The 22573-nt window shown below is 44.5% G+C and overlaps 1 protein-coding gene across 1 annotated transcript; it reads left to right on the forward strand.

The window, feature by feature from the left end:
* The first annotated feature begins 322 nt into the window (after positions 1–322).
* RRM2 (ribonucleotide reductase regulatory subunit M2) lies at positions 323–10685 on the forward strand. Its single transcript, XM_081189170.1, has 10 exons — positions 323–593; positions 1059–1136; positions 2508–2666; positions 2812–2928; positions 6488–6621; positions 7046–7140; positions 7226–7359; positions 8070–8174; positions 8314–8427; positions 9903–10685. Exons 1-10 carry the CDS (start codon positions 483–485, stop codon positions 10053–10055), a joined length of 1200 nt encoding a protein of 399 aa, XP_081045296.1. The 5' UTR covers positions 323–482; the 3' UTR covers positions 10056–10685.
* Positions 10686–22573: the final 11888 nt, after the last annotated feature.

Consider the following 22573-nt stretch of genomic DNA (forward strand, 5'->3'; position numbering starts at 1 on the left):
CACGTGATCAGTTTTCTCTAACCAATTGGAAACGCCGCAGATTGACAGGCAATTCCAGCAGGGTCAGACGACCAACGTTTTAAAGGACGCGGCCCTTTCAGCCAATGAGAACAAAGAGGAGCAAAGGCGAATGGAAGGAAAAGGGGGGGCGGAGGAAAAAGAGCGGCATCGCTACTGGTTCCCGCGTTCGGCAGCTCTTTGTTGCCGGAACGCTCAGCCAATGGAAGGGCAGAGTGGGCGGAACGTCGCCGCAGCTTCCCGCGGTTTCTTGGCCGCAGTTTAATTCGATGGCAGGCGCCGGGTGGGGGGGGGGAGAGGGTTCCGTCCTGTGATTGGGCGGCCGGGCGTTCTGGCGCCAAGTTCGAAGCGCATATAAAGCAGCAAGCGGGCCGGGGCTTCCTTCCCACTGCCATCCGCACGCAGCGTCGCGAAGGGTTCCTGCCGCCGCCTCGCTCGCTTTTCTCTCTCGCCCGCCACCGGCCATGATCTCCTCCTCCGCCCGCAGCCCGCTCTCGGCTCGCAACGAGCAGCAGCGCCTCAATTCGCGACTGCCGCCGCTGAAGGATTTGGCGCTGAAGGACAAGGAGAACACGGTGGGTTGAGAAGGGGGAACCGGGAGCCCGTCGGCGGGCTGGGGAAGAAGGGCTTAATTTCCTTCCCGCGCAGTCCTTGATTAATGCGCCCAGGGCAGCCAAAGCCTTTTTGGGGGGTGGGGGAGGGGGAGTCGATCCCCCTCGTTATCCTTATGCCCCTTAATTAGTCCTTGCAGCATAAAAGTCCATGGCGAGTCGTCAAAACGCGAGGTCGTCCCCCCCCCAACATAGAATCAGAATTGTAGAGTTGGAAGGGATTCCCCCCCCCAGGCCCCTTCAATGCAGGAATCTCAACTAGATCACCCCTGACAGATGGCAGAAGTCTTGGAGGTCTTCTTCACCTTGGCGCTTCCTTTAATTGCTTCATTAAAAAAGAAAAGCGACCTCCCTCTGTTCTGCCTTCGCACCCTAGAAAGTGCGCGGTTTTAATCGGTCTTTTGTGTCCCTCTTCTTGGGGTCCTGCAGCCTCCGTCGCTCAGCGCTACCCGGGTCCTGGCGTCCAAAACGGCGCGGAAGATATTTCAAGAGCCCGGCCTTGAGGCGGTGAGTGCCATCTTGAGAGGAGGAAAGCTGATTTGGTGGGGGAACCATTTATGGGGGGAGGTGTTAAAATCGGGGGGGGGCGGCGCTTGATCTCGGGGGTCGTTTTATGGCTAGGAGGCTTCTGTTCCCGCCGTCATACGAGGTGAAGGGGGCGCTGCTTAGCCTCCCCGGCTGACCATTTGGCGCCAAATGCTCGACTTATACAAAGGCGCAGGAAGCCCCGACCGCCCTCAGGAAAGGGTGGGGCAGGGTTATGGGGCGGGGGTTGAAGCATTAGTGGCCTCTGGGTTGCTATAACCGATATTTTCTCCCAGGTGAAGTCCTCTGCCCAGGTTTCAGCCTGTAGCTTTAAGGCTTAGATTCTCCTACTTTCTACTTTATTGTCATTATTAATTAGGTTTACCTGCTCACCTTCTGTAACTGCTTCTAAGTGGTTCATAAACGTAAAACGAACGCGTGATTAAAGCACACAGCAAAGGAAGCAATTCTGTCAGAAGCACTTCTGTATAAAACATTCGCTAAAACAAGCCCGCTGTAAAGAATAATTAAAAAGGGAATTTTAAAAGTTGGATGAAGATCAAGTTTAGGGGAATGCATGGCTGAATGAGCCTGACAGAATGCCAGGATGGGTGGGTATGTCCTTTAGGTTCCTAAGTTTCCAAGAGAGATCTGAGATCTGAGCTCACAATGTATAAGGGCATCCAAATTACGATTATATATTGGCTGCCCAATTAATTTTCACTCTTATGTCTAGCCTGTTTTACCTCCATCCCATCTGCTTTGCCTGTTCCGTTTGCTTCTAATTTTTTGTCAAAATTCACCTGGGTTTAAATCAAACGTCTCTTTCCTTGTGTCTCACTCCTTGGTAATAATCCAGCCCACACTTAATTGTGTTATACATTTTGCCTCATAACTATAAAGTTCTTGATGTAATTCAAGTTCCACTCAATAGCTCTCTTGTCATTGTTTTAATTCAGTCTTATTTCCTTCATTTTTAAGCCCATGGCCTAATAATAATAATAATAATAATTAATAATTTATTTTTTGTATGCTGCCCATCTGACTGGGTTGCCCCAGCCACTCTGGACAGCTCTCAACAGAATATTAGAAGCATGATAAAAAATTAAAAATTTCCCTAAACAGGGCTGCCTCCAGATACCTTCTAAAAGCCAAATAGATGTTTATTTCCTTGACATCCTACAATGGTTTTAAGCTTTCCATCACTTACCCTGCCCATGTGCTAAGTCAGCCTTTCTGTGTCTACATTTTTGTGTAGTACCCTACTCCTTTTTCATTTCCAGAAAAGAGAGATTTGGTCTTTGCGTTCATGTATTCTAGGAATGGGGTAATATATTGCATTTGTGACTTTAGGATGCACCTAAAGGAGTGACACAGCTGCCTTCAAAGAGTGTACAAGATGAACCTTTGCTTCGGGAGAATCCCAACCGGTTCGTCATCTTTCCCATTCAGTACCATGACATTTGGCAAATGTACAAGAAAGCAGAAGCATCCTTTTGGACAGCTGAAGAGGTGAGAGGCTTGTGTTCCCTCCTTCCTTCTAGGTTTGAGTGGATGCAGGCATGATAGCAGGCAGAGGTGCATTGCAGTCATATAAGCATATTTCAGATTCTCTCTTAACATTACTGCATTTTCATTGGCTGCTTTGTATATTTAGGTGGACCTCTCCAAAGATCTTCGGCACTGGGAATCCTTGAAGCCTGAAGAGAAATATTTCATTTCACACATCTTGGCGTTCTTTGCTGCAAGTGATGGCATTGTCAATGAAAATTTGGTAAGTATTTGGGTTCCATAGTAACTTAAAAAAGGAAAATCTTCATGTTTCCTCCTATCCAAGCTACATATAGACTACCCATATTCATAACATCCAGATTGGAAAAACGAGCATGTCGTTGAGCCTGGTTTAAATAATAGTTTAGAATAGCAATTAGCACTGCATCACCAATGAACAAAGTGTCTTAACTTTTAAGGCCTGATAATTTTATTTAGATTGCAAGCCCATCTTAAATTATAGCCTCACTTACCTCTAAATGTGATCAATTGGAGTCAATCTGCAAGTCATAGCCATGTGTGCACCCCTTTTGACAACTGCACATTAAGCAAGTGATGTGGAATAACACTCATGAGTTCAAGTTGGCTTTCTCCAGCATCAGCACAGTGTTTCATTCTGTCATTAGATTTTTCTTGGGCTGTTAAATTCAAACACTTCCTTAGTATGAGGATTGAGAAATTATCAAGTTAATGTCATCTTTAGCAATCGGGAAGATACCCTCACAAGGTGAAGCATGAAACTAAAGAAAAACTTTCCAGCGCTTCCAAGTCTGGAAATGAAGCTCATCTAAATCTCTGGGAATCAATGATTAATAACAGTGAATTATAAGGGGATGTAATTTAGAAAGTGCTAATCTTTTTCTGGCACACAAAGAAGCTTTCAATAATGTGCTCTAATGCAAATAACACATTTGGTATGAATTAATTTCATTCTTACACTGAGTAACAAAGAGATTATTTGCTTAGCATGTTACTTTCACTGAATCTGCTTCAAGCTTTATTTGCTGCTGTTTCTGTGCCTTCAGAGATGAACACCATCATAAGTAGTAGTAGTACCCCACCCATCTGACTTGGCTGCCCTATCCTCTTGCCAATTTCATCTGAATGTTTTATAGACTTAGAAATGTCATGGAATTTCAGCTCTAGCTTTAGTGGATGAATGAATGAAATTTTTCCATAAATATCCAAACCATCAGGAGGTAGCTGCCTACAGAACACCTGCTTAAGACAGAGTTCTGCTTTGTTTAGAAATATGGGCAGAATTGGGTACCTTTGTCCCTGGCAGATAGGTGTCCCTTTTCTCTAATTACCAGGCTCTGGCAGCTATGACTCACTTTTACTTTTTTTGGAATTGGCCCAAATGCATGTGGAATCTTTGTGCCATCATACACTTGTCATAGCCGTGGTAGAGAGCTTAAGCTGACCATTGGATGTCTGCAACATCAAATGATGGCTTGCATATGTGAATGAGCCTTCATGGATATAGCACTAGATAAATCCCTCTGATGCTTTTCAATGGAGTTGTTGTCAGACATCAAGTATAGAAAAGCAAAGTCATTACATTGTGAATAAAGCCCAGAATGACCTATATACACACACATTCATTTCTTGAATCAAACCTGGTTAAAACTTGCATGGAGTTAGTGCATACAGAAATATGGAAAAGAAGTTGTTTGGTACATTAAGCAACAAAACTGGTGAGAGTACCTTTCTGTTGGATGAGTTTAATCAATAGTTTAAAGATGTGAAAGCTTTTTGAGCTTCTCAAAAGTCTTCATTAGGCTAATAGAATATTCAGTTCATACATGAGCAGCCCATGTTTTTCATATTCCATGTTTCACAACTTGAGATGGCATGGCTATCGGGGTGGATCTACACACAGGAAGAAAACCCACTATAAATAAGTCAGAAATTAGATCATTACAGTGGTACCTCGCAAGACGGAAACCCCGCAAGACGAAAGGGTTTTCTGTTTTGGAGGCGCTTCGCAAGACGAATTTCCCTATGGGCTTGCTTCGCAAGAAGAAAGCCCATAGGGAAATCTCCGGGGACCTCTTTTGAATGCTGGTGGTGGGGAGCAAAGCCTTTCCCCCCCCCTCCGGCCTTCAGAAGAGGTCCAGGAAGGCCGGCGGGGGCCGAAAGGCTTTGCTCCCCACCGCCAGCATTTTAAAAGCAGTCCGGGATAGCAGGGAAGCGCTTCCCGCTATCGCGGACGGCTTTTGAAGGCAGGCGGGGGGAGCAAAGACTTTCGCCCCCCGCCCGCCTTCAGAAGAGGTCCTGGACCTCTTCTGAAGGCGGGCGGGGGGCAAAAGTCTTTGTCCCCCCGCCTGCCTTCCCAGGGGCTTTTACATCGCCCCGGACAGCGGAGAAGTCCTCCGCTGTCCCGGGGCGATTTTAAAATGCCGCCCGCCAGCATTTTAAGATCGCCCCGGACAGCGGAGAAGTCCTCTGCTGTCCCGGGGTTTTTTAAAATGCTGGGGGTGGGAAGAAAAGCCCTTGTCGTCGTCCCCCCCCCCCCCAGCCTTCAGAAGAGGTCGGGGGACAGACTGTCCCCGGACCTGGTCTGAAGGCGGTTTCCATAGGAACGCATTAATTGATTTTCAATGCATTCCTATGGGAAACCGTGCATCGCAAGACGAAAAACTCGCAAGAAGAAAAAACTTGCGTAACGAATTAATTTCGTCTTGCGAGGCACCACTGTATAACAAAAGGGGGAAAAACCCTATGGGAAATTGTGTAGAAAATTTCTTTGCTCTCTGGCGCCATCTCTTGTTGCACATTTATAACACATTCAAATTATTGTTTCTTTTACTAATATAGCTGAGTCCCAGGTTTCCTCTTGTCCAGAGGGAAATAGTTATGGAAAGAGTATTGAAAACCCAAGTCAAACAATATGTTTTAGTGTCCTCCTTTTTGTGTCCTCACACTGTTTTTCAATAAGAGTTTGGATTTGAAGAGTTTGGATTTGATATCCCGCCTTTCACTCCCCTTCAGGAGTCTCAAAGCGGCTAACATTCTCCTTTCCCTTCCTCCCCCACAACAAACACTCTGTGAGGTGAGTGGGGCTGAGAGACTTCAAAGAACTGTGACTGGCCCAAAGTCACCCAGCAGCTGCATGTGGAGGAGCGGGGAAGCGAACCCAGTTCACCAGATTACGAGTCCACCGCTCTTAACCACTACACCACACTGGCTCAGTAGATCAGAATTTGGGTGCTTTGAATTTTTGCTGTTTTAAAAGCTTGGATGAAAAGTTTTCTGCTACTCCTAATACCTCAGCTAGATCTTGAAAAATCTTAAGGCTAGGTAATACAGTGGTACCTCGAGTTAAGAACTTAATTTGTTCTGGAGGTACGTTCTTAACCTGAAACTGTTCTTAACCTGAGGTACCACTTTAGCTAATGGGGCCTCCTGCTGCTGCCGCTGCTCCACCGCTGCACAATTTCTGTTCTCATCCTGAAGCAAAGTTCTTAACCCGAGGTGCTGTTTCTGGGTTAGCGGAGTCTGTAACCTGAGGTACCACTGTACCCTAAATTTCCATTCCAAAAAAAAAGTTAAATTACCTTATATCCTTTTATCTGGGCTCTCCCCGCCCCTTGCTGTAATATTCCACTTGCAGAGATGTTGTAATCATGCTATCTCATTACTTGACCAATATGCTGCTGCATAATCTGGCAGCTGTCAGACATACCTTGCCATCAGCTTTTGCTGGTGGAGTGTCTTTCTAAAAAAAACTTTTTTCAAAAGTATCATTTATAACTGAAATGGTATGTTGTGTCCTCTAGGTGGAGCGATTCAGCCAAGAAGTGCAGGTCACAGAAGCTCGCTGTTTCTACGGCTTCCAGATTGCCATGGAAAACATCCATTCAGAAATGTATAGTTTACTTATTGATACTTATATCAAAGACCCCAAAGAGAGGTTAGTGCTGTTTTGAGACAAATCTTTTCTTATTCTATAGTGATTTAAAAAAAAAAAAGTATATGCATAAATATTTTAAATATTAAAATGCTTCAAAGCCTAGGTCGTGTTTTTTTTAAAGTTCATGCTTTTTTAATTTACTAGCATTGTAGGAGGACACTTGATTCTCTTACAAAACGTGCAAAAAAAGTCCTTACCTATTCAACGTTCTTGTATATTTCACTGCAATAGAAACTGTAAAACAGCATGAGCTTTGGCTGTATAATTTGTATTGATTTCTTTTAGTTAGGCTGCTTTCTCTAATTCCTGGGTTCTAATCCTTGCTAATTTCTGGTCTCTTCATTTATCAGCCTAAGGGAGGGCAGGATACAAATCTCCCATTACAACAGATTGTACACTTGGCTGCGTTATTGTGTCATTTTAGGGAATTTCTGTTCAATGCAGTTGAAACCTTGCCTTGTGTTAAAAAGAAAGCTGATTGGGCCATGCGCTGGATTGGGGACAAACAGGCAGCATACGGTGAGTGTTGCATTTGGTTCTCCTTTCTGGCACATCTGTGACAAGTCTCATCACCCAAATCAACAATGGGCTTTTCTCCCAACAGGAGAACGAGTTGTAGCCTTTGCTGCGGTGGAAGGCATATTCTTCTCTGGCTCTTTTGCATCTATATTTTGGCTGAAGAAACGAGGGTTGATGCCTGGGCTCACTTTCTCTAATGAACTGATCAGCAGAGACGAGGTAAGGCTTCGCACTTCCCATTTAGCTAATCAAAACTATTTCGTTCCTGCTCTCTCAGATGCTTAAAAGGCGTAACACAAAAGGAAAAGGGATTGGGAGGGAGGAGGAAAAAGAAAGCAAATGTGGCCACTAGTTCTTAGTTTAAGAATTCTTAAATGTTTTCTGTATGGCAGGCAGAGAGGGAAGAAAGCTGCCTGCGGCTGCTCCTCCTTTGGCTGATGGACAGAATGGGGGAGGGGGGGTCCTCCCCCTTGCTATGGTGTTCCTCCTGGGAGTCTTAACTTTCCAGTAGCCCTTGGACCCCTGGTATGGCAAAAGCTGGGGTGTTAACCCTTCAGCTCTGTAACCCCAGGGCACTGTTTGCCTGTTCTTTCAGGAAGCCCCCTCCCCAGGAAATTCATTTAAATCTTTCACAGTCTCTAATTATTATTGATGACTTGAGCACATAACTTCCACCTAAAGGTTGATTCTGCTAGATTGAGAGGAAAGCTCACTGAGAATGAAAATGAATTTAATTTGCATTGCTGGCAGCCATGGAAAACTGAAGATCGCCCAAAGTATTGTTCGTATGGAACCTATGCAGAAATCTTATTACTTGTTACAGCCACTCTACTGTTTCAGGCTTTTCAGGTTTGCTGATGATAAAGAGGAAAACTGCATCCCACCCCCCAGCAGTTCTCTGAAATATCCCAATTATTTTTTCCCCCCAGGGCTTGCACTGCGATTTTGCTTGCCTAATGTTCAAGCATTTGGTACACAAACCAGCTGAGGAAAGAGTGAGAGAGATCATCACTAATGCTGTCAGGATAGAACAGGTAATTGGCAAGTCTTTCTGGTGGTGGCAAAAAAGTGCCTGCAGAAAAAGGCTACGGAAAGCTTAAAAGTTAGCAGGGCGTTAAATTGTCTAGATGGTGTAGGATTTGCATACTTACATACTTGTTCACTTAAATGCAGGAATTCTTGACGGAAGCACTGCCTGTAAAGCTAATTGGCATGAATTGCACTTTAATGAAGCAGTATATTGAATTCGTAGCAGACAGACTGATACTGGAACTAGGTTTTAACAAGGTAAGTTCTGTGCTGTTTGCCTCTTAAGGGATGAACATTAAGCAACTGCTCTCTGGCTCGTTAGTGGAAATTTGTGATTAAGAAACAGACTAATTCAGGGGTGCAGTTTATTTATTTCAATTTATATTCTGCCAAAATGCACTCAAGGTGAACATGCAGTATAATGCTTTTTTTGTACATAAGTCATTTTGATTATCATTTTCAAGGGATGTTCCCTTTTACATATAACTGAACCTTCCCTCCGTGACTTGTGGATTTCATGTTCTTAATGCTAAATCTGCTGGGTTCTTTTTGCAGTGACTCACTGTTATGCTTGCATAGTCTTGCTTAATTTTTCTAGAGGCCCTTGGTCTATTGATTCTTTTTATATTTACAACACAAGGGTTCATACTGGTAGAGAGGGGGTCCCTAAATGGTTAAGGCATAAATTTGCACTTGTTGAATCAAAAACAAAACTCCACTTGGTCCAGAACTTCTTGCAGTGATTCCAGTAATCTGCAGGTCATAGGTGATCGATCCACAAGACATTAGCCAGTTAAGCAATGATGGACGATGGTCTTGCCTTGCTCTGCTCAGTAATTAATAGGCAGGTTATACATGAACATGTACCATTCAGGGTAAAGGTAAAGGGACCCCTGACCATTAGGTCCAGTCGTGACTGACTGGGGTTGCGGCGCTCATCTCACTTTACTGGCCAAGGGAGCCGGCGTACAGCTTTCAGGTCATGTTGCCAGCATGACTAAGCCGCTTCTGGCAAACCAGAGCAGCGCATGGAAACGCCGTTTACCTTCCCGCCAGAGCAGTACCTATTTATCTACTTGCACTTTGATGCGCTTTCAAGGTGGGTGGGCAGGAGCAGGGACCGAGCAACGGGAGTTCACCCCGTCGCGGGGATTCGAACCGCCGACCTTCTGATCAGCAAGTCCTAGATTCTGGTTTAACCCACAGCATCACCCGCGTCCCTTACCATTCAGGGTAAGATACAGGCAAATAAAAAAATGGATACTTCCGTCAGGGAAAGCAGGAAAGAGAGAGAGCAGATGGGTCGTAAGAAATTAATTTTATAGAACTGGAATTCAGGCGGGAGACTTACAGATACAAGCTGTGGGATCTAAAGATAGTACGGAATGAATAGAAACCAGGATGCTATGGACCAGGAGATAAGAGGTGTAAAAGTACTGTATTTACTCGAGTCAAATGCACCATCAAACCAATGCACACCTCAATTTTCAGAACCTTGATACAAAAAAAAAAGAGTATTTGCTGGCGAATGTAAATGTGCCATCAAGTCTAATGCGCACCTCAATTTTCGCAACGTAATTTGGCCAAAAAAAGGTGAGCATTAGGTTCAAGTAAATATGGTAGGTTGTTTGGGACTAGATGTTAACAAGGTTATTTGTATGATGTTCAGCATTGCCTGTCAGATTGTGTATCCTAGATAAGACCCATAAGCTGTCAATTTTATTTGTCTTCAGATATTCCAAGCTGAGAATCCATTTGACTTCATGGAGAATATCTCACTGGAGGGTAAAACTAACTTCTTTGAAAAGCGTGTGGGAGAATATCAGAGGATGGGGGTGATGTCGAAGCCTACAGACAACTCTTTCACTCTGGATGCAGACTTCTAAATTGAACCCAATACTGTTTTGGGGTTTGCTTGAAATAGCTAGCAGTCTGTCCAGTTGTCCTCAAAATCCTTGCTCTTATAATGTGTGGTGGTACTTTAGAAAAGTTTGGGGATTTTGTTTGTTTCCGGTGCTGATAAATGTATTTGTACAATACATGGGTCGCTTGATTATCAGAAATATCGGTGCTTGCTGGTCTGTTCCGTTATCTGGTCATAGGTCACCAGTAGTTCCTCCACAGAAAAGCAAGTTATATGGGGTGCTGTATAGAAAATGGCAGTTTCAGGGCCTCTTCTATGGGCTGTAGACAAGCTGCAGAAGCTACATAACCACATTGCCTCTTAGCAGGTTTTAAGTCTTTACTATTTTAATAATTTGTACATAAATATGGCACTTTAATAATAAAGGTCTGTCCTACAATTCCTTGAAAAGGCTGTGGTAATGTGGGAGTTTAGAATGAACTCTTTTTAGACTGCTTTTCATCTTCATTTCTCTGATTTACTTGCATGTAAATTAAATACCCGAAGTGCTGAAATGAAAATCTCTCGGATGTGTATGGCTTCCGATAAAAGTAGACTTTGTATAGAAGTAAAAACTTGAATAAAGCTCCAGTTTTCAAACTGCTGGATCAAATACTGTTGAGTTGCACCTTTTTCTCTCTTCCACCCCCAGCTTTCCTTGCTGGCCTTTTAAAACCTTGGTTGAGCTGCAATTGCTTCTAGCCCTGTTCTGAATGACCAGTGTTTTGGGATATACCGTAACTACTGTAAAGGCCTACACTTCCTTCTCATTCTGGAGGAGGGATGGTGAGGTATTTCTGGCAATGACCTCGATGTGTGTGAATGGCTGAATATGAACAACCGTTGAAGGCAAAAGGGGGCAAATAAGTAAATTGTTTGCTTTATTGAAGGGGGAAAGCTTTATTATACAGACATGCAGGCTGCTTCACAACATAGCCATCAAAGTGGTGTACAAGTCCAAAAGCAATGAAACACTCTAAAAACCTTATGAATCCAGCGAAATAAAAACAAACCATCTGTATGCTCTAAGAACGGAACAGTAAAAGGACCCTGACCATTAGGTCCAGTCATGACCGACTCTGGGGTTGCGGCGCTCATCTCGCTTTATTGGCCGAGGGAGCCGGTGTACAGCTTCCGGGTCATGTGGCCAGCATGACTAAGCCGCTTCTGGCGAACCAGAGCAGCGCACGGAAACGCCGTTTACCTTCCACGTTTACCTTCTACAGTGGTGCCTCGCAAGACGAAAAACTCGCTAGACGAAAGGGTTTTCCGTTTTTGCGTTGCTTCGCTAGACGAATTTCCCTATGGGCTTGCTTTGCAAGACGAAAACGTCTTGCGCTTTTTTTTAAAGCCGCTTGAAGAGGTGCAGTTGCGACGGACCGTGCTTCACAAGACAATAAACATCGCAGGACGAAAAGACTCGCGGAACGAATTCTTTTCGTCTTGCGAGGCACCACTGTACTTGCACTTTGACGTGCTTTCGAACTGCTAGGTGGGCAGGAGCAGGGACCGAGCAACGGGAGCTCACCCCATCACGGGGATTCAAATCACCGACCTTCTGATCGGCAAGTCCTAGGCTCTGTGGTTTAACCCACAGTGCCACCCACGTCCCTATAAGAACGGAACAGTATCCTCATATAAAGCTGATATTCCATAAATGTCTGGGTTATGCCTCGGGAGAAGCCTTCCTAAACAAACAAAAGATGACTTCAGTAGGCATTTCAGATATTGTGGGACGAGTAAAACATTGGGCACAAAATGAAGATTGCAAATAAACTCCATGTGCTCTGCATGTATGTAGGGTCCCTGCACTAGTCTGATGGAGTGTGGCTATGGGGAGGAGCTTGCCATCTTGCCTGGACTGTCACCAGCTGAGTGGGTCCTATCTACATTGATCGCATCTGCAGAAAGACATGTTTAGCTGCCAGCCAGTTTTTCTACATGCTAATGTTAAACCTTAACTCCTCTGAAAAGTGTGGGAAGAAGTTTCGCAAGATGGGAGAGATGTCAAAACCTACAGACAGGTCTTTGTCAGCCCGCTGACAAACACCTCTGCAACTTGGAGACAAGAGCTTCTTAACGCATTTTCCTCAAACCGTAAGCATATAAATATTGTGAATAAAAAGTGCTCTTTATTATAAACTGCTGACTTAATGGAACTCTTGCCACAAGTAGCAGCCAATGGAATATCAAAGTGGGCATTCATATATTAGATTTTAAGGTCTGCCAGCATCACCAATGGCCAGAGATTATGGGTGTGGCAGCCAACATCTGAAGTGCCATAGTCTTCCTACCCCTGGGTTAGATTATGGCCACCATAGTTGCACAGAATTGGGTATTCTAAATTTACATGGCTACAAACTGAGCTAGAGGACATTTCCTACTGTCCCTTTCTCCGAAACTTAGAGCTAGGTCTTGCCATGCATCCTGCCAAGGCTAAAGGGAACTGGCTCTGATTTTAATTTAAAGCGGCAATCCAAATGCACTGGATTGGAAGCCTCTTCTATAACCAGAAGGGAATACTTTGGATTGTGACATTAAGCTGCCTTGTGTACATTCTAATTTTCTTTATGATTTACAAGTCCCATCAGAGTAAATTCTACTCTATCAATTAGACTCCTTGATATTTCTCCTTGCTATTTCTCTATCCCTTCAAAGTATTGGTAAGCCTGGGTGTCCTTTTACAGTGGTACCTCGGGTTACAGACGCTTCAGGTTACAGACTCCGCTAACCCAGAAATACCGGTAGTACCTCGAGTTAAGAACTTTGCTTCAGGATGAGAACAGAAATCATGCAGCAGCGGCAGCAGGAGGCCCCATTAGCTAGAGTGGTGCTTCAGGTTAAGAACAGAACGAATTAAGTTCTTAACCCAAGGTACCACTACCTAGGATCAGAATCAGTTCATTTTATTCTCCACATACTCATAATCATGGCTTGACTAAATGTCCTTGCAGTCTTCGCCAATTACTGGCTCTCATCTTCTATTGCATCCTGTACACGGTATAACTTTGTGCCAGAAGCAAAGAGGGCTTTTCATTTATTGAAAATCCTTAGAAGGTAGAGAAAATGCCAGCGAGATGGTCTTGGTATTAAGGTTTCTCTAATGTTATGAGCTACTGTTGCCAGTCTGAAGCGGGGCAATTATGTCTTAACAGCAGGAATTACACTGAGGTGCTTGTTAGATGCCCCCAGAGAAACAATACCTTTGGGGGAATTTTATTTAATCCTCTTAATCTCTTCGGGAGTAGCAGGCACGTAGCTGAGAACAAAGGAAGGTTCAGAAGTTATTGTATGTTTCTACATAAAGCATGCAGCCTGAACTATACCAGTTGCTTAAACTGGGCATCAAAAATGGAAACTTGTAACCAAATATTTGGCCAAAATCGGACACGCGCTTAGTTTTTCCTCTTGCAAATGCAAGTAGTTCCTGACCCTGCACACATCTGGGTTCCTGGGGAGAAACTTAGCTGGCAACTATTTTATGTATTGCAGTGATTCTTCCCCGGTTGCTGTCACTGAATGAGGCTAGTGCTGCTGGCTCAACATTTTCTGATATGAGCTGTGTTCCTAGCAGGGTGACCAGATATGATGGGAAAAGCAGAAGAGGGGCTACTTGCTGTTGAAGGACCAGCTTCATCTGCTGAAACACTGTCCCTCTTCTACAAACTTATTGAAGTCGGTTATTCTTTGCATCCAGTCTACCTAGCTAAGCTGAGCAGCACTATGGATGACACAGGCTGTTGGTAGGGAAGTAGTTCCTAGCCAGCCTTACTCGGCCAGTAGACTTGTGGAACATGAGAGAGAGAGGGGGGCTAGGGCTGCCCCATAGCCTGGTGGAGGACGTACACAAATCTGGCAATGGCTGTCACCCTTGTTCCCATAGGACAGCTACAGAGGTGGTCTGTGTATAAAGGAAAATGAGTGAGCCTTGAGAGAATCAGCTTCTATTCACCACCAATATATTGAAAGCCGCAAACTACATATGAGATTAAACACTGGTTCAAAGGAATTCGGATTCAGTTCTTTATCAAGCTTCAACTCCAGTTCTACAAATACTCCAGGCTTAAAAAGCTGATTGATTGTACTGTAATAATACATCCTATTAGCATAGCTCAGTTATGGCTAACATCTGGCTCCCCACATGTTGCTTGACTCAAAACTCCCTCTTGGTTGTGGTGGCTTGGGCTGATTGGATTATCAAACTACATCTCTCAACCACATCAGTACGGAAGCCCTGATGAAGAATCTTACCCAAGTGTTTTTTAAGGTTTGGGGTTGTTTTTGTTGCCCATTCTTTCCGAACAGGGAGGGGTACAGTTACAGATAGGTAGCCGTGTTGGTCTGCCATAGTCAAAATAAAAAATTCCTTCCAGTAGTAGCACCTTAAAGACCAACTAAGTTAGTTATTGGTATGAGCTTTCGTGTGCATGCACACTTGGTATCTGAGGGAGGGGTACATAAATGTGTAGTATATTAAATTTGCCAACCAAGAGGGGATTCCTCCATGTAGGTACATTTTAACCTATAATCTGAAGTGGTTGAGGAAATGCAATACCAAAGATACCATCTAGAGTAGCCACTCTCAGAAATGTGCAATTTCTAAGAGATGGGTTTATGTTTGATCCCCCCCCACAACAACAATCAGATGGCTAAGAGCCAAATGGCAGAAATCTCCATTATGATACCCAGCAGACCTCTACTAAAAGGGGGGAAAGAACCGCGGCATATTGTGTGCATCAAGGAAAACCACAGGTTTATCTGAAATCTTAACAATTTCCCTGTTTTATTTGCACGGGGAAAAGCTTTCCTTCCTTATGCTGCTGCTGCAGCTGCTATATTCAATCTAGAGTTGTGCCAGATTTCCATTTGCACTAAATCACAGCTATGGGTACCTTTCAAAAACAGTAATGTTGTATAGCAGGTCATTGAGATTCTTTGTTCATGTACTAGTGGAGCTGGCAAGCATTGAAGCACCTGCCTAAAAATATTTCTTTTTTAAAAATAATCTTTATAGAAATGCTTTCCCTTGTCAAAATGAAAACTTCGTGCATGATGGGTAGGCAAGTCGTGTTCCATTTCTAGGGTAGGTTTTTAATCCTTACACATTTCGTATCTGATTTAGATATTCATTAGATCAGGCTTCCTCAAACTCGGCCCTCCAGATGTTTTTGCCTACAACTCCCATGATCCCTAGCTAGCAGGACCAGTGGTCAGGGATGATGGGAATTGTAGTCTCAAAACATCTGGAGGGCCGAGTTTGAGGAAGCCTGCATTAGATTGGCCTAGCTGTTCCAAACACTGCATGGACTCCGCTATACAGCTGCAAATGAAACGTTTTAAGTGTGTTCCAAATTGCAATATACAAATGTGACATTAGATGGCGACAGTGAGCTATGGCAAATTCAATGTATTTTTCAAAAAATTTTTTTTTAAAAAAGCGTTTTCACAAGTGTGTAAATTCCACCCATGTATCTCCACAGTGATAGATTCTGTATAAAGTGGTACCTCAGCTTAAGTACTTAATTTGTTCCGGAGGTCCGTTCTTAACCTGAAACTGTTCTTCACCTGAACCACTTTAGCTAATGGAGCCTCCCGCTGCCGCCACGCTGCCGGAGCACGATTTCTGTTCTCATCCTGAAGCAAAGTTCTTAACCTGAAGCACTATTTCTGGGTTAGTGGAGTCTGTAACCTGAAGCGTATGTAACCCGAGGTACCACTGCAACTGTATACAGGCAAGATTCCTTCTACGCCAGCAGAGCATTGCCTAAAGCTACGTTTTCCATGGTACTACCTGTAAAAATGCATTGTGTTGGATCAGGACTTAGCTATACATCAAACAAATGAGATGCAAACATGAGTAACCCAAGTCCTATTTATTTCAAAGCAACTGGGCAAAGCAATCCTAGTTCTCTGCTGCCCCTGCTGGGGCTTTTTGGACTGGGTAGAGGTGGTTCCTTGGCCCACCTCTTCCAGCTAAACCTGCCCCCCAGCACCTCTGCAACCGGAGTAAAGCAAGTCTCACTTTGTAGGTGTGGTTTCCCCCTGCGCAGACAGTAGGAGTACCCTTCATGGCATGCCCACCAAGAGTGGACACTGGCATACAAACATTTCCCAGTACAGTCGTACCTTGGAAGTCGAATGGAATCCGTTCCAGAAGTTTGTTTGACTTCCAAAACATTCGGAAACCAAAGTGTGGCTTCTGATTGGCTGCAGGAAGCTCTGTTGGATGTTCAGGTTCCAAAGAATGTTCACAAACTGGAATGCTTAACTTCCGGGTTTGCGGCGTTCGAGAATCAAAACGTCCGAGTACCAAGGCGTTTGGGATCCAAGGTACAACTGTACAAACCAAACCTTGGCAATGCAATCGTTTTAATGCCAGCCACTTCTCTCAGTCAGAAAAGCTTACAACCAGACTACCTGCTTAACTCTTCCCTGAAGTTACATTGCTTTTTTTCCAGTAGTGTCGCACCTGATGTGAGGGAGCATCTCCACCCCCATCGTCCAGCTCCAAGGGCCTTCTGGCAGTTCCCTCACTGAGAGAAGTGAGGTTACAGGGAACCAGGGAGAGGGGCCTTCTCAGTAGTGGCACCCACCCTGTGGGCATGCCCTCCTGTCAGATGTCAAGGAAATAAACAACTATTTGACACCTGAAGACAGCCCTCTTGTGTTGACCTCAAAAGGCTTGCTGGTCTGGAAGCAGCATATTAATGTCAAGATCCCTGCCTAATTGGTAGCAGCTGTAGCGTTGAGCCCATGTGTTTCACGAGCTTTGATTTGTAGCTGAAGGGGGAGGTAATGGTTGATACCAGCCACCTGTGTTCCCTTGTGATGTAGCCTGCCTGGCCCTATAAAGGTTGTATGTATGTTTAGTTAGGTGTGGACAAGCTTTCTTCTTGCTGTGGCGTCTGTCTCATGGAATACTGTGAGCAGGAGTGAGCCAGGAACCATTGGACCTTTGCTGTAAGTTTGTACCCTTCTTTAATAAATTGTTAAAGGTTTGGGAGTCTTTCTTTGGAGTTCCTGTGTATCCAAACTCTTGTGAGCTCTCCTCTGGCTCTGAAGCATGTTTCACCTGCATATGGAAGGGTTTTTTTGTTTTTATTTTATTTTTATTGGTTTACAAAAGTGCATAGCTTGTCACAGATTTATAGAAACCGTCCCAGTTTTTTATTTGATTCTGGAATGTCCCGCTTTTCCTTAGGATGTTGCTATTTGCATCAGATAAATGTTGGAGGGTATGGAGTTATGTGACCCCTGAGCAAAGGAGAGAAGTAACGATACAACCTTTAGAAGACACCCAGTATAGGGAAGTGTTTTCTTTATGTTCAATGTTTTACTATATTTTTATATATGTTGGAAGCTGCCTAGCATGGCTGAGGCTGCCCAGTCAGATGGGTGGGATATAAATGATAAAACTATCATTACCATTGTTATTATTGCTATGGAGCAGATGTTTCTGTTTTCATCAGAGAAATGTTGGAGGGTGTGGATAAAGCAGCAGGAGCTATCTTATAATCTTGCAATGTGTTGTGTTGCAGAGGCTGCTGTTAGGTAAAGACATGGGTCATTAGAATAAACGAATTCTACACATTTAGAAAATGATGCCCATTTCCTTTGACAAAGGAGTAGGTGATCCTCCTGCTGAGGGAATGCAATTCTGGTTTCCACCCCCAGTGCTCATAATCTTGAATTATATACATAGCTGTCTGTGTTATTTTTAAGATGAATGTTGAATGGAAGACATGTTTTACAATGCTACTGGCAGAACATCTTGAAATCTGAAACCTCAAACGGCTTTAGTCTACCATGTATAGTGCAGGCTAACTTCAGGGTCTCTTCTGAAAGATGTTTTTAATTCATTCACCATATGCCGTTACGTAGAATTGCAGGTCTTGAATTAAGATGTGTGGTGCAAGCATTTGTCACTAGAGGGCAGCATGATGATCCTGATTATTTCTTTTACTCTGCTTGGGGAGTTATGCTTATGTACTACAGTGGTGCCTCGCAAGACGAAATTAATTCGTTCCGCAAGTCTCTTCGTCTTGCGGTTTTTTCGTCTTGCGATGCACGGTTTCCCATAGGAATGCATTGAAAATCAATTAATGCGTTCCTAGGGAAACCGCCTTCAGACCAGGTCCGGGGACAGTCTGTCCCCGGACCTCTTCTGAAGGCTGGGGGGGGGGGACAAGGGCTTTTCTTCTCACCCCCAGCATTTTAAAAAACCCTGGGACAGCAGAGGACTTCTCCGCTGTCCGGGCGATCTTAAAATGCTGGCGGGCGGCATTTTAAAATCGCCCCGGACAGCGGAGGACTTCTCCGCTGTCCGGGGCGATTTAAAAGCCCCTGGGAAGGCAGGCAGGGGGGGACAAAGACTTTCGCCCCCCGCCCGCCTTCAGAAGGTGTTCCCGCCCCCCCACCCCGCTTCGGAGCAGCGTTCCGAAGCGGGGTGGCTGGGGCAGGTGTTCCCACCCCCCGCCCGGCTTCGCAGCAGCGCTACGAAGCCCGGCGGCTGGGGCAGGTGCTCCCGCCCCCCCACCCCGCTTCGGAGCAGTGTTCCGAAGCGGGGTGGCTGGGGCAGGTGTTGAAGCAAGGGGCGGTGGGGAGAAGCGATCTCCCGGCCGCCCCTTGCTTCAAAAGAGAAGACCCGCTGTCCCCGGGGCAAGCTTCGTTTTGCGAAGCAAGCCCATAGGGAAATTCGTCTTGCGAGGCAACTCGAAAACGAAAAAACCTTTCGTTTTGCGAGTTTTTCGTCTCGCGAGGCGTTCGTCTTGCGGGGTACCACTGTATATTTGTGTGCATGTATAGACATTTATAAGTCATTTAATGCTTTTTAAAAATCTAACCGTATATGCGCGTTCTTGTATTTGTGTGAATGTGCTCCTAGCAAAATTTACTTAAAGCTTTTAATAGCACAACTCCTCCCTCTCCCCACTATGTTTTTTAAAAAACCCAAATGATAAGCTCATATAATGTTAAGTTGTGGGAGAACATATCAGATGACACAGCGATTCTTCAAACAGCTCTTGTTTATTCATAGGCCAGAACAGAACTGAACTGAAGGGTTCAGCCAGGCTGCTTATATAGAGCTCCACTACAACACAACAGTAGCAACTTTCTGTAAATAGCCAATCACTGAATGTCACTTTCAATCCTTTATTTGCATATGTGGACCTGAGTGAAAACTATCTACAATATCCCCCTGCTGGCCCAGGGTGAGAACTTCAGTACATAACATATAGTATGTTTGTGTAAACAATGACACCAAACTTTAGTAGCCCCCACCCTCCCTGAAAAGCAGGAAGCAACAGAGAGAGGAAGAGATACCAGGAAATGGAAGCCCCTCCCTGTCTTGCTGTTGAGGTCCACTTTGTCCTTTCCTATCTTTCCCAAAGCAGAGGGGGCACCCCGTGGTTGGACAATCACTGAGCTCTTAAGGATCTGCCTTTATTGCTTGCAGATATTCATGGGCAAAATGTGCAGCAACAAGCAAGAAAATGAAATAATATTTTATGCAGTTTTTTTTTTAAAGGGAAGCAATCCTTTTGGACAGGGTACCAGAGCCTGTCTGTAGTATAATTTTAATATCCTGTGTTGAATAACGATAGGCCATCTCTTGTAGTACTGTATAATTGCATTCTAACACAAATACTGGGCTGCATTATATGACAGCCAGGATGAGGTCAAATTGAAACAGACTAAATTTTTAATGCTACAACTGGAATGCGATTTTGAGATTTACAAAAAAAGTAAGCGTATTCTGAAAGTATTTCCATAAATCACATTTAAAACACAACACACCCCTACTCACAGAGGTTTTGAAAATGGTTATAAGCAGCAATTTCGGACATAATCCTATACTCAAGATCCACCGACTTAGGGCCTTTTAGCAGAAGTGGGGAAGTGGGATCATACTGGAGGACCGGTTTGAGAAATGGCCAACGCTCTACAGGTCACGATTCATAGAATCGTAGAACTGTAGAGTTGGAAGGGACCACGAGGGTCATTTAGTTCAGCCCCTGCAAAGCAGGAATCATGCTCGCAGCCATCCCTGTGTGGGCTCGAACCACCAGCCTTCTAGTTAACAGCAGACACAATGAACCACTGTGCCATTGTAGCCATCGTTTCCTTCTCCTGCACCTGATGTTTTATGTCGGGATGGACGAGTGAATGCACCCAAACCACATAATGGATCAAATGGGGAGATCTAGTGGACCTAGTTTGGCCTCCTACTGCAGGCCTATAAGATTAAGCGGGGACCCTGCTATGCCAGGGGAATACAAGATTGGCTGCTTGTGAAAAATATGGCAGTGGAATATTATGTTGGTAGGGTTGTTCTGCCAGCAGAACAGCCAAAATGGGATGGAGATATGGGCAGACTATGGGTATTATGAGGGAACAGTACACATGATCCACCCTATATCCCTTCAATCCATAACCACGTGTCTCTTCCCCGCTCCCATGCCACTGGGAGAGAAGAGAGAGACTTGTGTCAATCATGAAATGGGTCAGGTGAGTATTCCAGGCAGAATATGCTGATCACCGAAAGGGGGCGAACTCTATTCCCAGCCAAAAATGGGAAAAGCCAGGTCTGTGCACGCTTGCATGCGAAGGAGCAACAGATACACACAGATTCCCCCTTGTGAGCTTTTTAATAAAATAATATCTGATGTGGATAAGAGGCTGGCTGGCGGGCACTAGAGTCCAAAAACATCTGAAGGATCATAGGTTTATGGTCCATCTGATTTATACGCTACCTGTTTCCTGAGTGGCCTGTGATAACAGTCAAAACATTTAAATAACTTCTACATGCAAGAATATAGAGGGCAGTTGAGTCCATTGTGCCAGGCAAATTGAAATAAGTCTACTGGTCGCTTTTTGTCTTTCCATTAAATAATATTATTATTTATCCACAGAACAACCTTGTTATAATTGGCAATTCACATGAGGGACAATTAGTATTGACATTGGGCTAATATAGAGTGTAAAACTGATAAGAGCTCAACAACAGCCACAGCACAAACCCCTAAATCCCACAACAGCACTAAACCAGCGAAAGAGAGGTGTTGAACTTCACGGCCTATCTGGAAGCTGTGACCTCGTAACTTGAAAATGCTTTCTTTGCAATTCCAGCTGTGTTTGGGTTCGTTGTTTACACAGCAATACAAAAAAGAAAAAGAAAAGGCTATTGTGTCGTGTCTTCTGCTGTTTATATGTGAACATGCTACGAGTTGAGTTAATAGTAAATTAAAACATTCACGTGAAGTGTACTTCCAGTAACTTCAGCCCGTTAGATCTAGCCCTGCCCCTCTAGGGCAGCAGCAAACAAGTCTTTGCCCTCTTTTATACGGCAGCCATTCTGCCATATCTGACGAGTTCTGTTGTGTTTCTGCCCACTTGGGTTTTTTTGCTGCCTGCCTCTGAATTCATTCAACACAAATGGGATCTAGCTGAAATCCAGAGCTAGAATAATACAGCCTACAATGAAGAACCCGCTTCATCACTTAAATATTTCTAGCACACTTTCTTCTTGTGCGTGGAAAGTTAGTGAGCACAGGTCCTTTAATTCAGAACTCCTGACTCCTACAAGTCCCACAGGGACTGTACTGAGGTCTATGTACATCAAGGACTGGCCGAAGCAGTGAAGATTGCCCAATTCCAAAAAGTACCTGCAAGAATCCTATAGGGTATGGGACCAGGGTACCTTAACATATAGCATCGCCCCATCTATGCCTTCCTGAAGAGGTCATGCGATCAGGAGGTCTGTTCCACACAATATAGGAGCCGAGCCTTTAGTGTGGTGGCTCCTAGCCTTTGGAACTCTTTCCTGTAGCATATCAGGCAGGTGCTGCCTCTATCTTCCTTTCTTCAGGAAGTCTTTTATGTGGAGATGTTTATCCAGTAACAGTGTAGTGAGGCAGCAGTGCTCACCTAGCTGCCCAACAGCTGCAACCTTGGAAGAAAAGTAGGGAAGCGGCAAGACCTTCCCGCCGCTTCCCGCCCCCAATATCCAGTGGCAACACAGCTGTCACCGAGGCCCAGTGAACGCAGCCGGTCCACCATGTTGTCCTCTGCTGTCTTTAACCCTATCGGCATATGTACAGTGGTACCTCGGGTTAAGTACTTAATTCATTCCGGAGGTCCGTTCTTAACCTGAAACTGTTCTTAACCTGAAGACCACTTTAGCTAATGGGGCCTCCTGCTGCTGTGTCGTCGCTACACGATTTCTGTTCTCATCCTGAAGCAAAGTTCTTAACCCAAGGTACTATTTCTGGGTTAGCGGAGTCTGTAACCTGAAGCATATGTAACTCGAGGTACCACTGTACTGGATTTGAAATTGTTCTTATATATGGAAAAACTTTTGCTTTTGCTGATCCTCCCCCGCAAAAAGCTCAACAACTCTGGTGAATCCAATCCCAATCGGTAGATCACTGCCAGTTTTTTTTTTATAGTGGGAGTAGTCTCTTGGAAGTTGGATGTGCCTGATATATGGAATGCAATGGA

This window comes from Podarcis bocagei (assembly GCF_964188305.1).
Source record: "Podarcis bocagei genome assembly, chromosome: 3".
Taxonomy (NCBI): domain Eukaryota; kingdom Metazoa; phylum Chordata; class Lepidosauria; order Squamata; family Lacertidae; genus Podarcis; species Podarcis bocagei.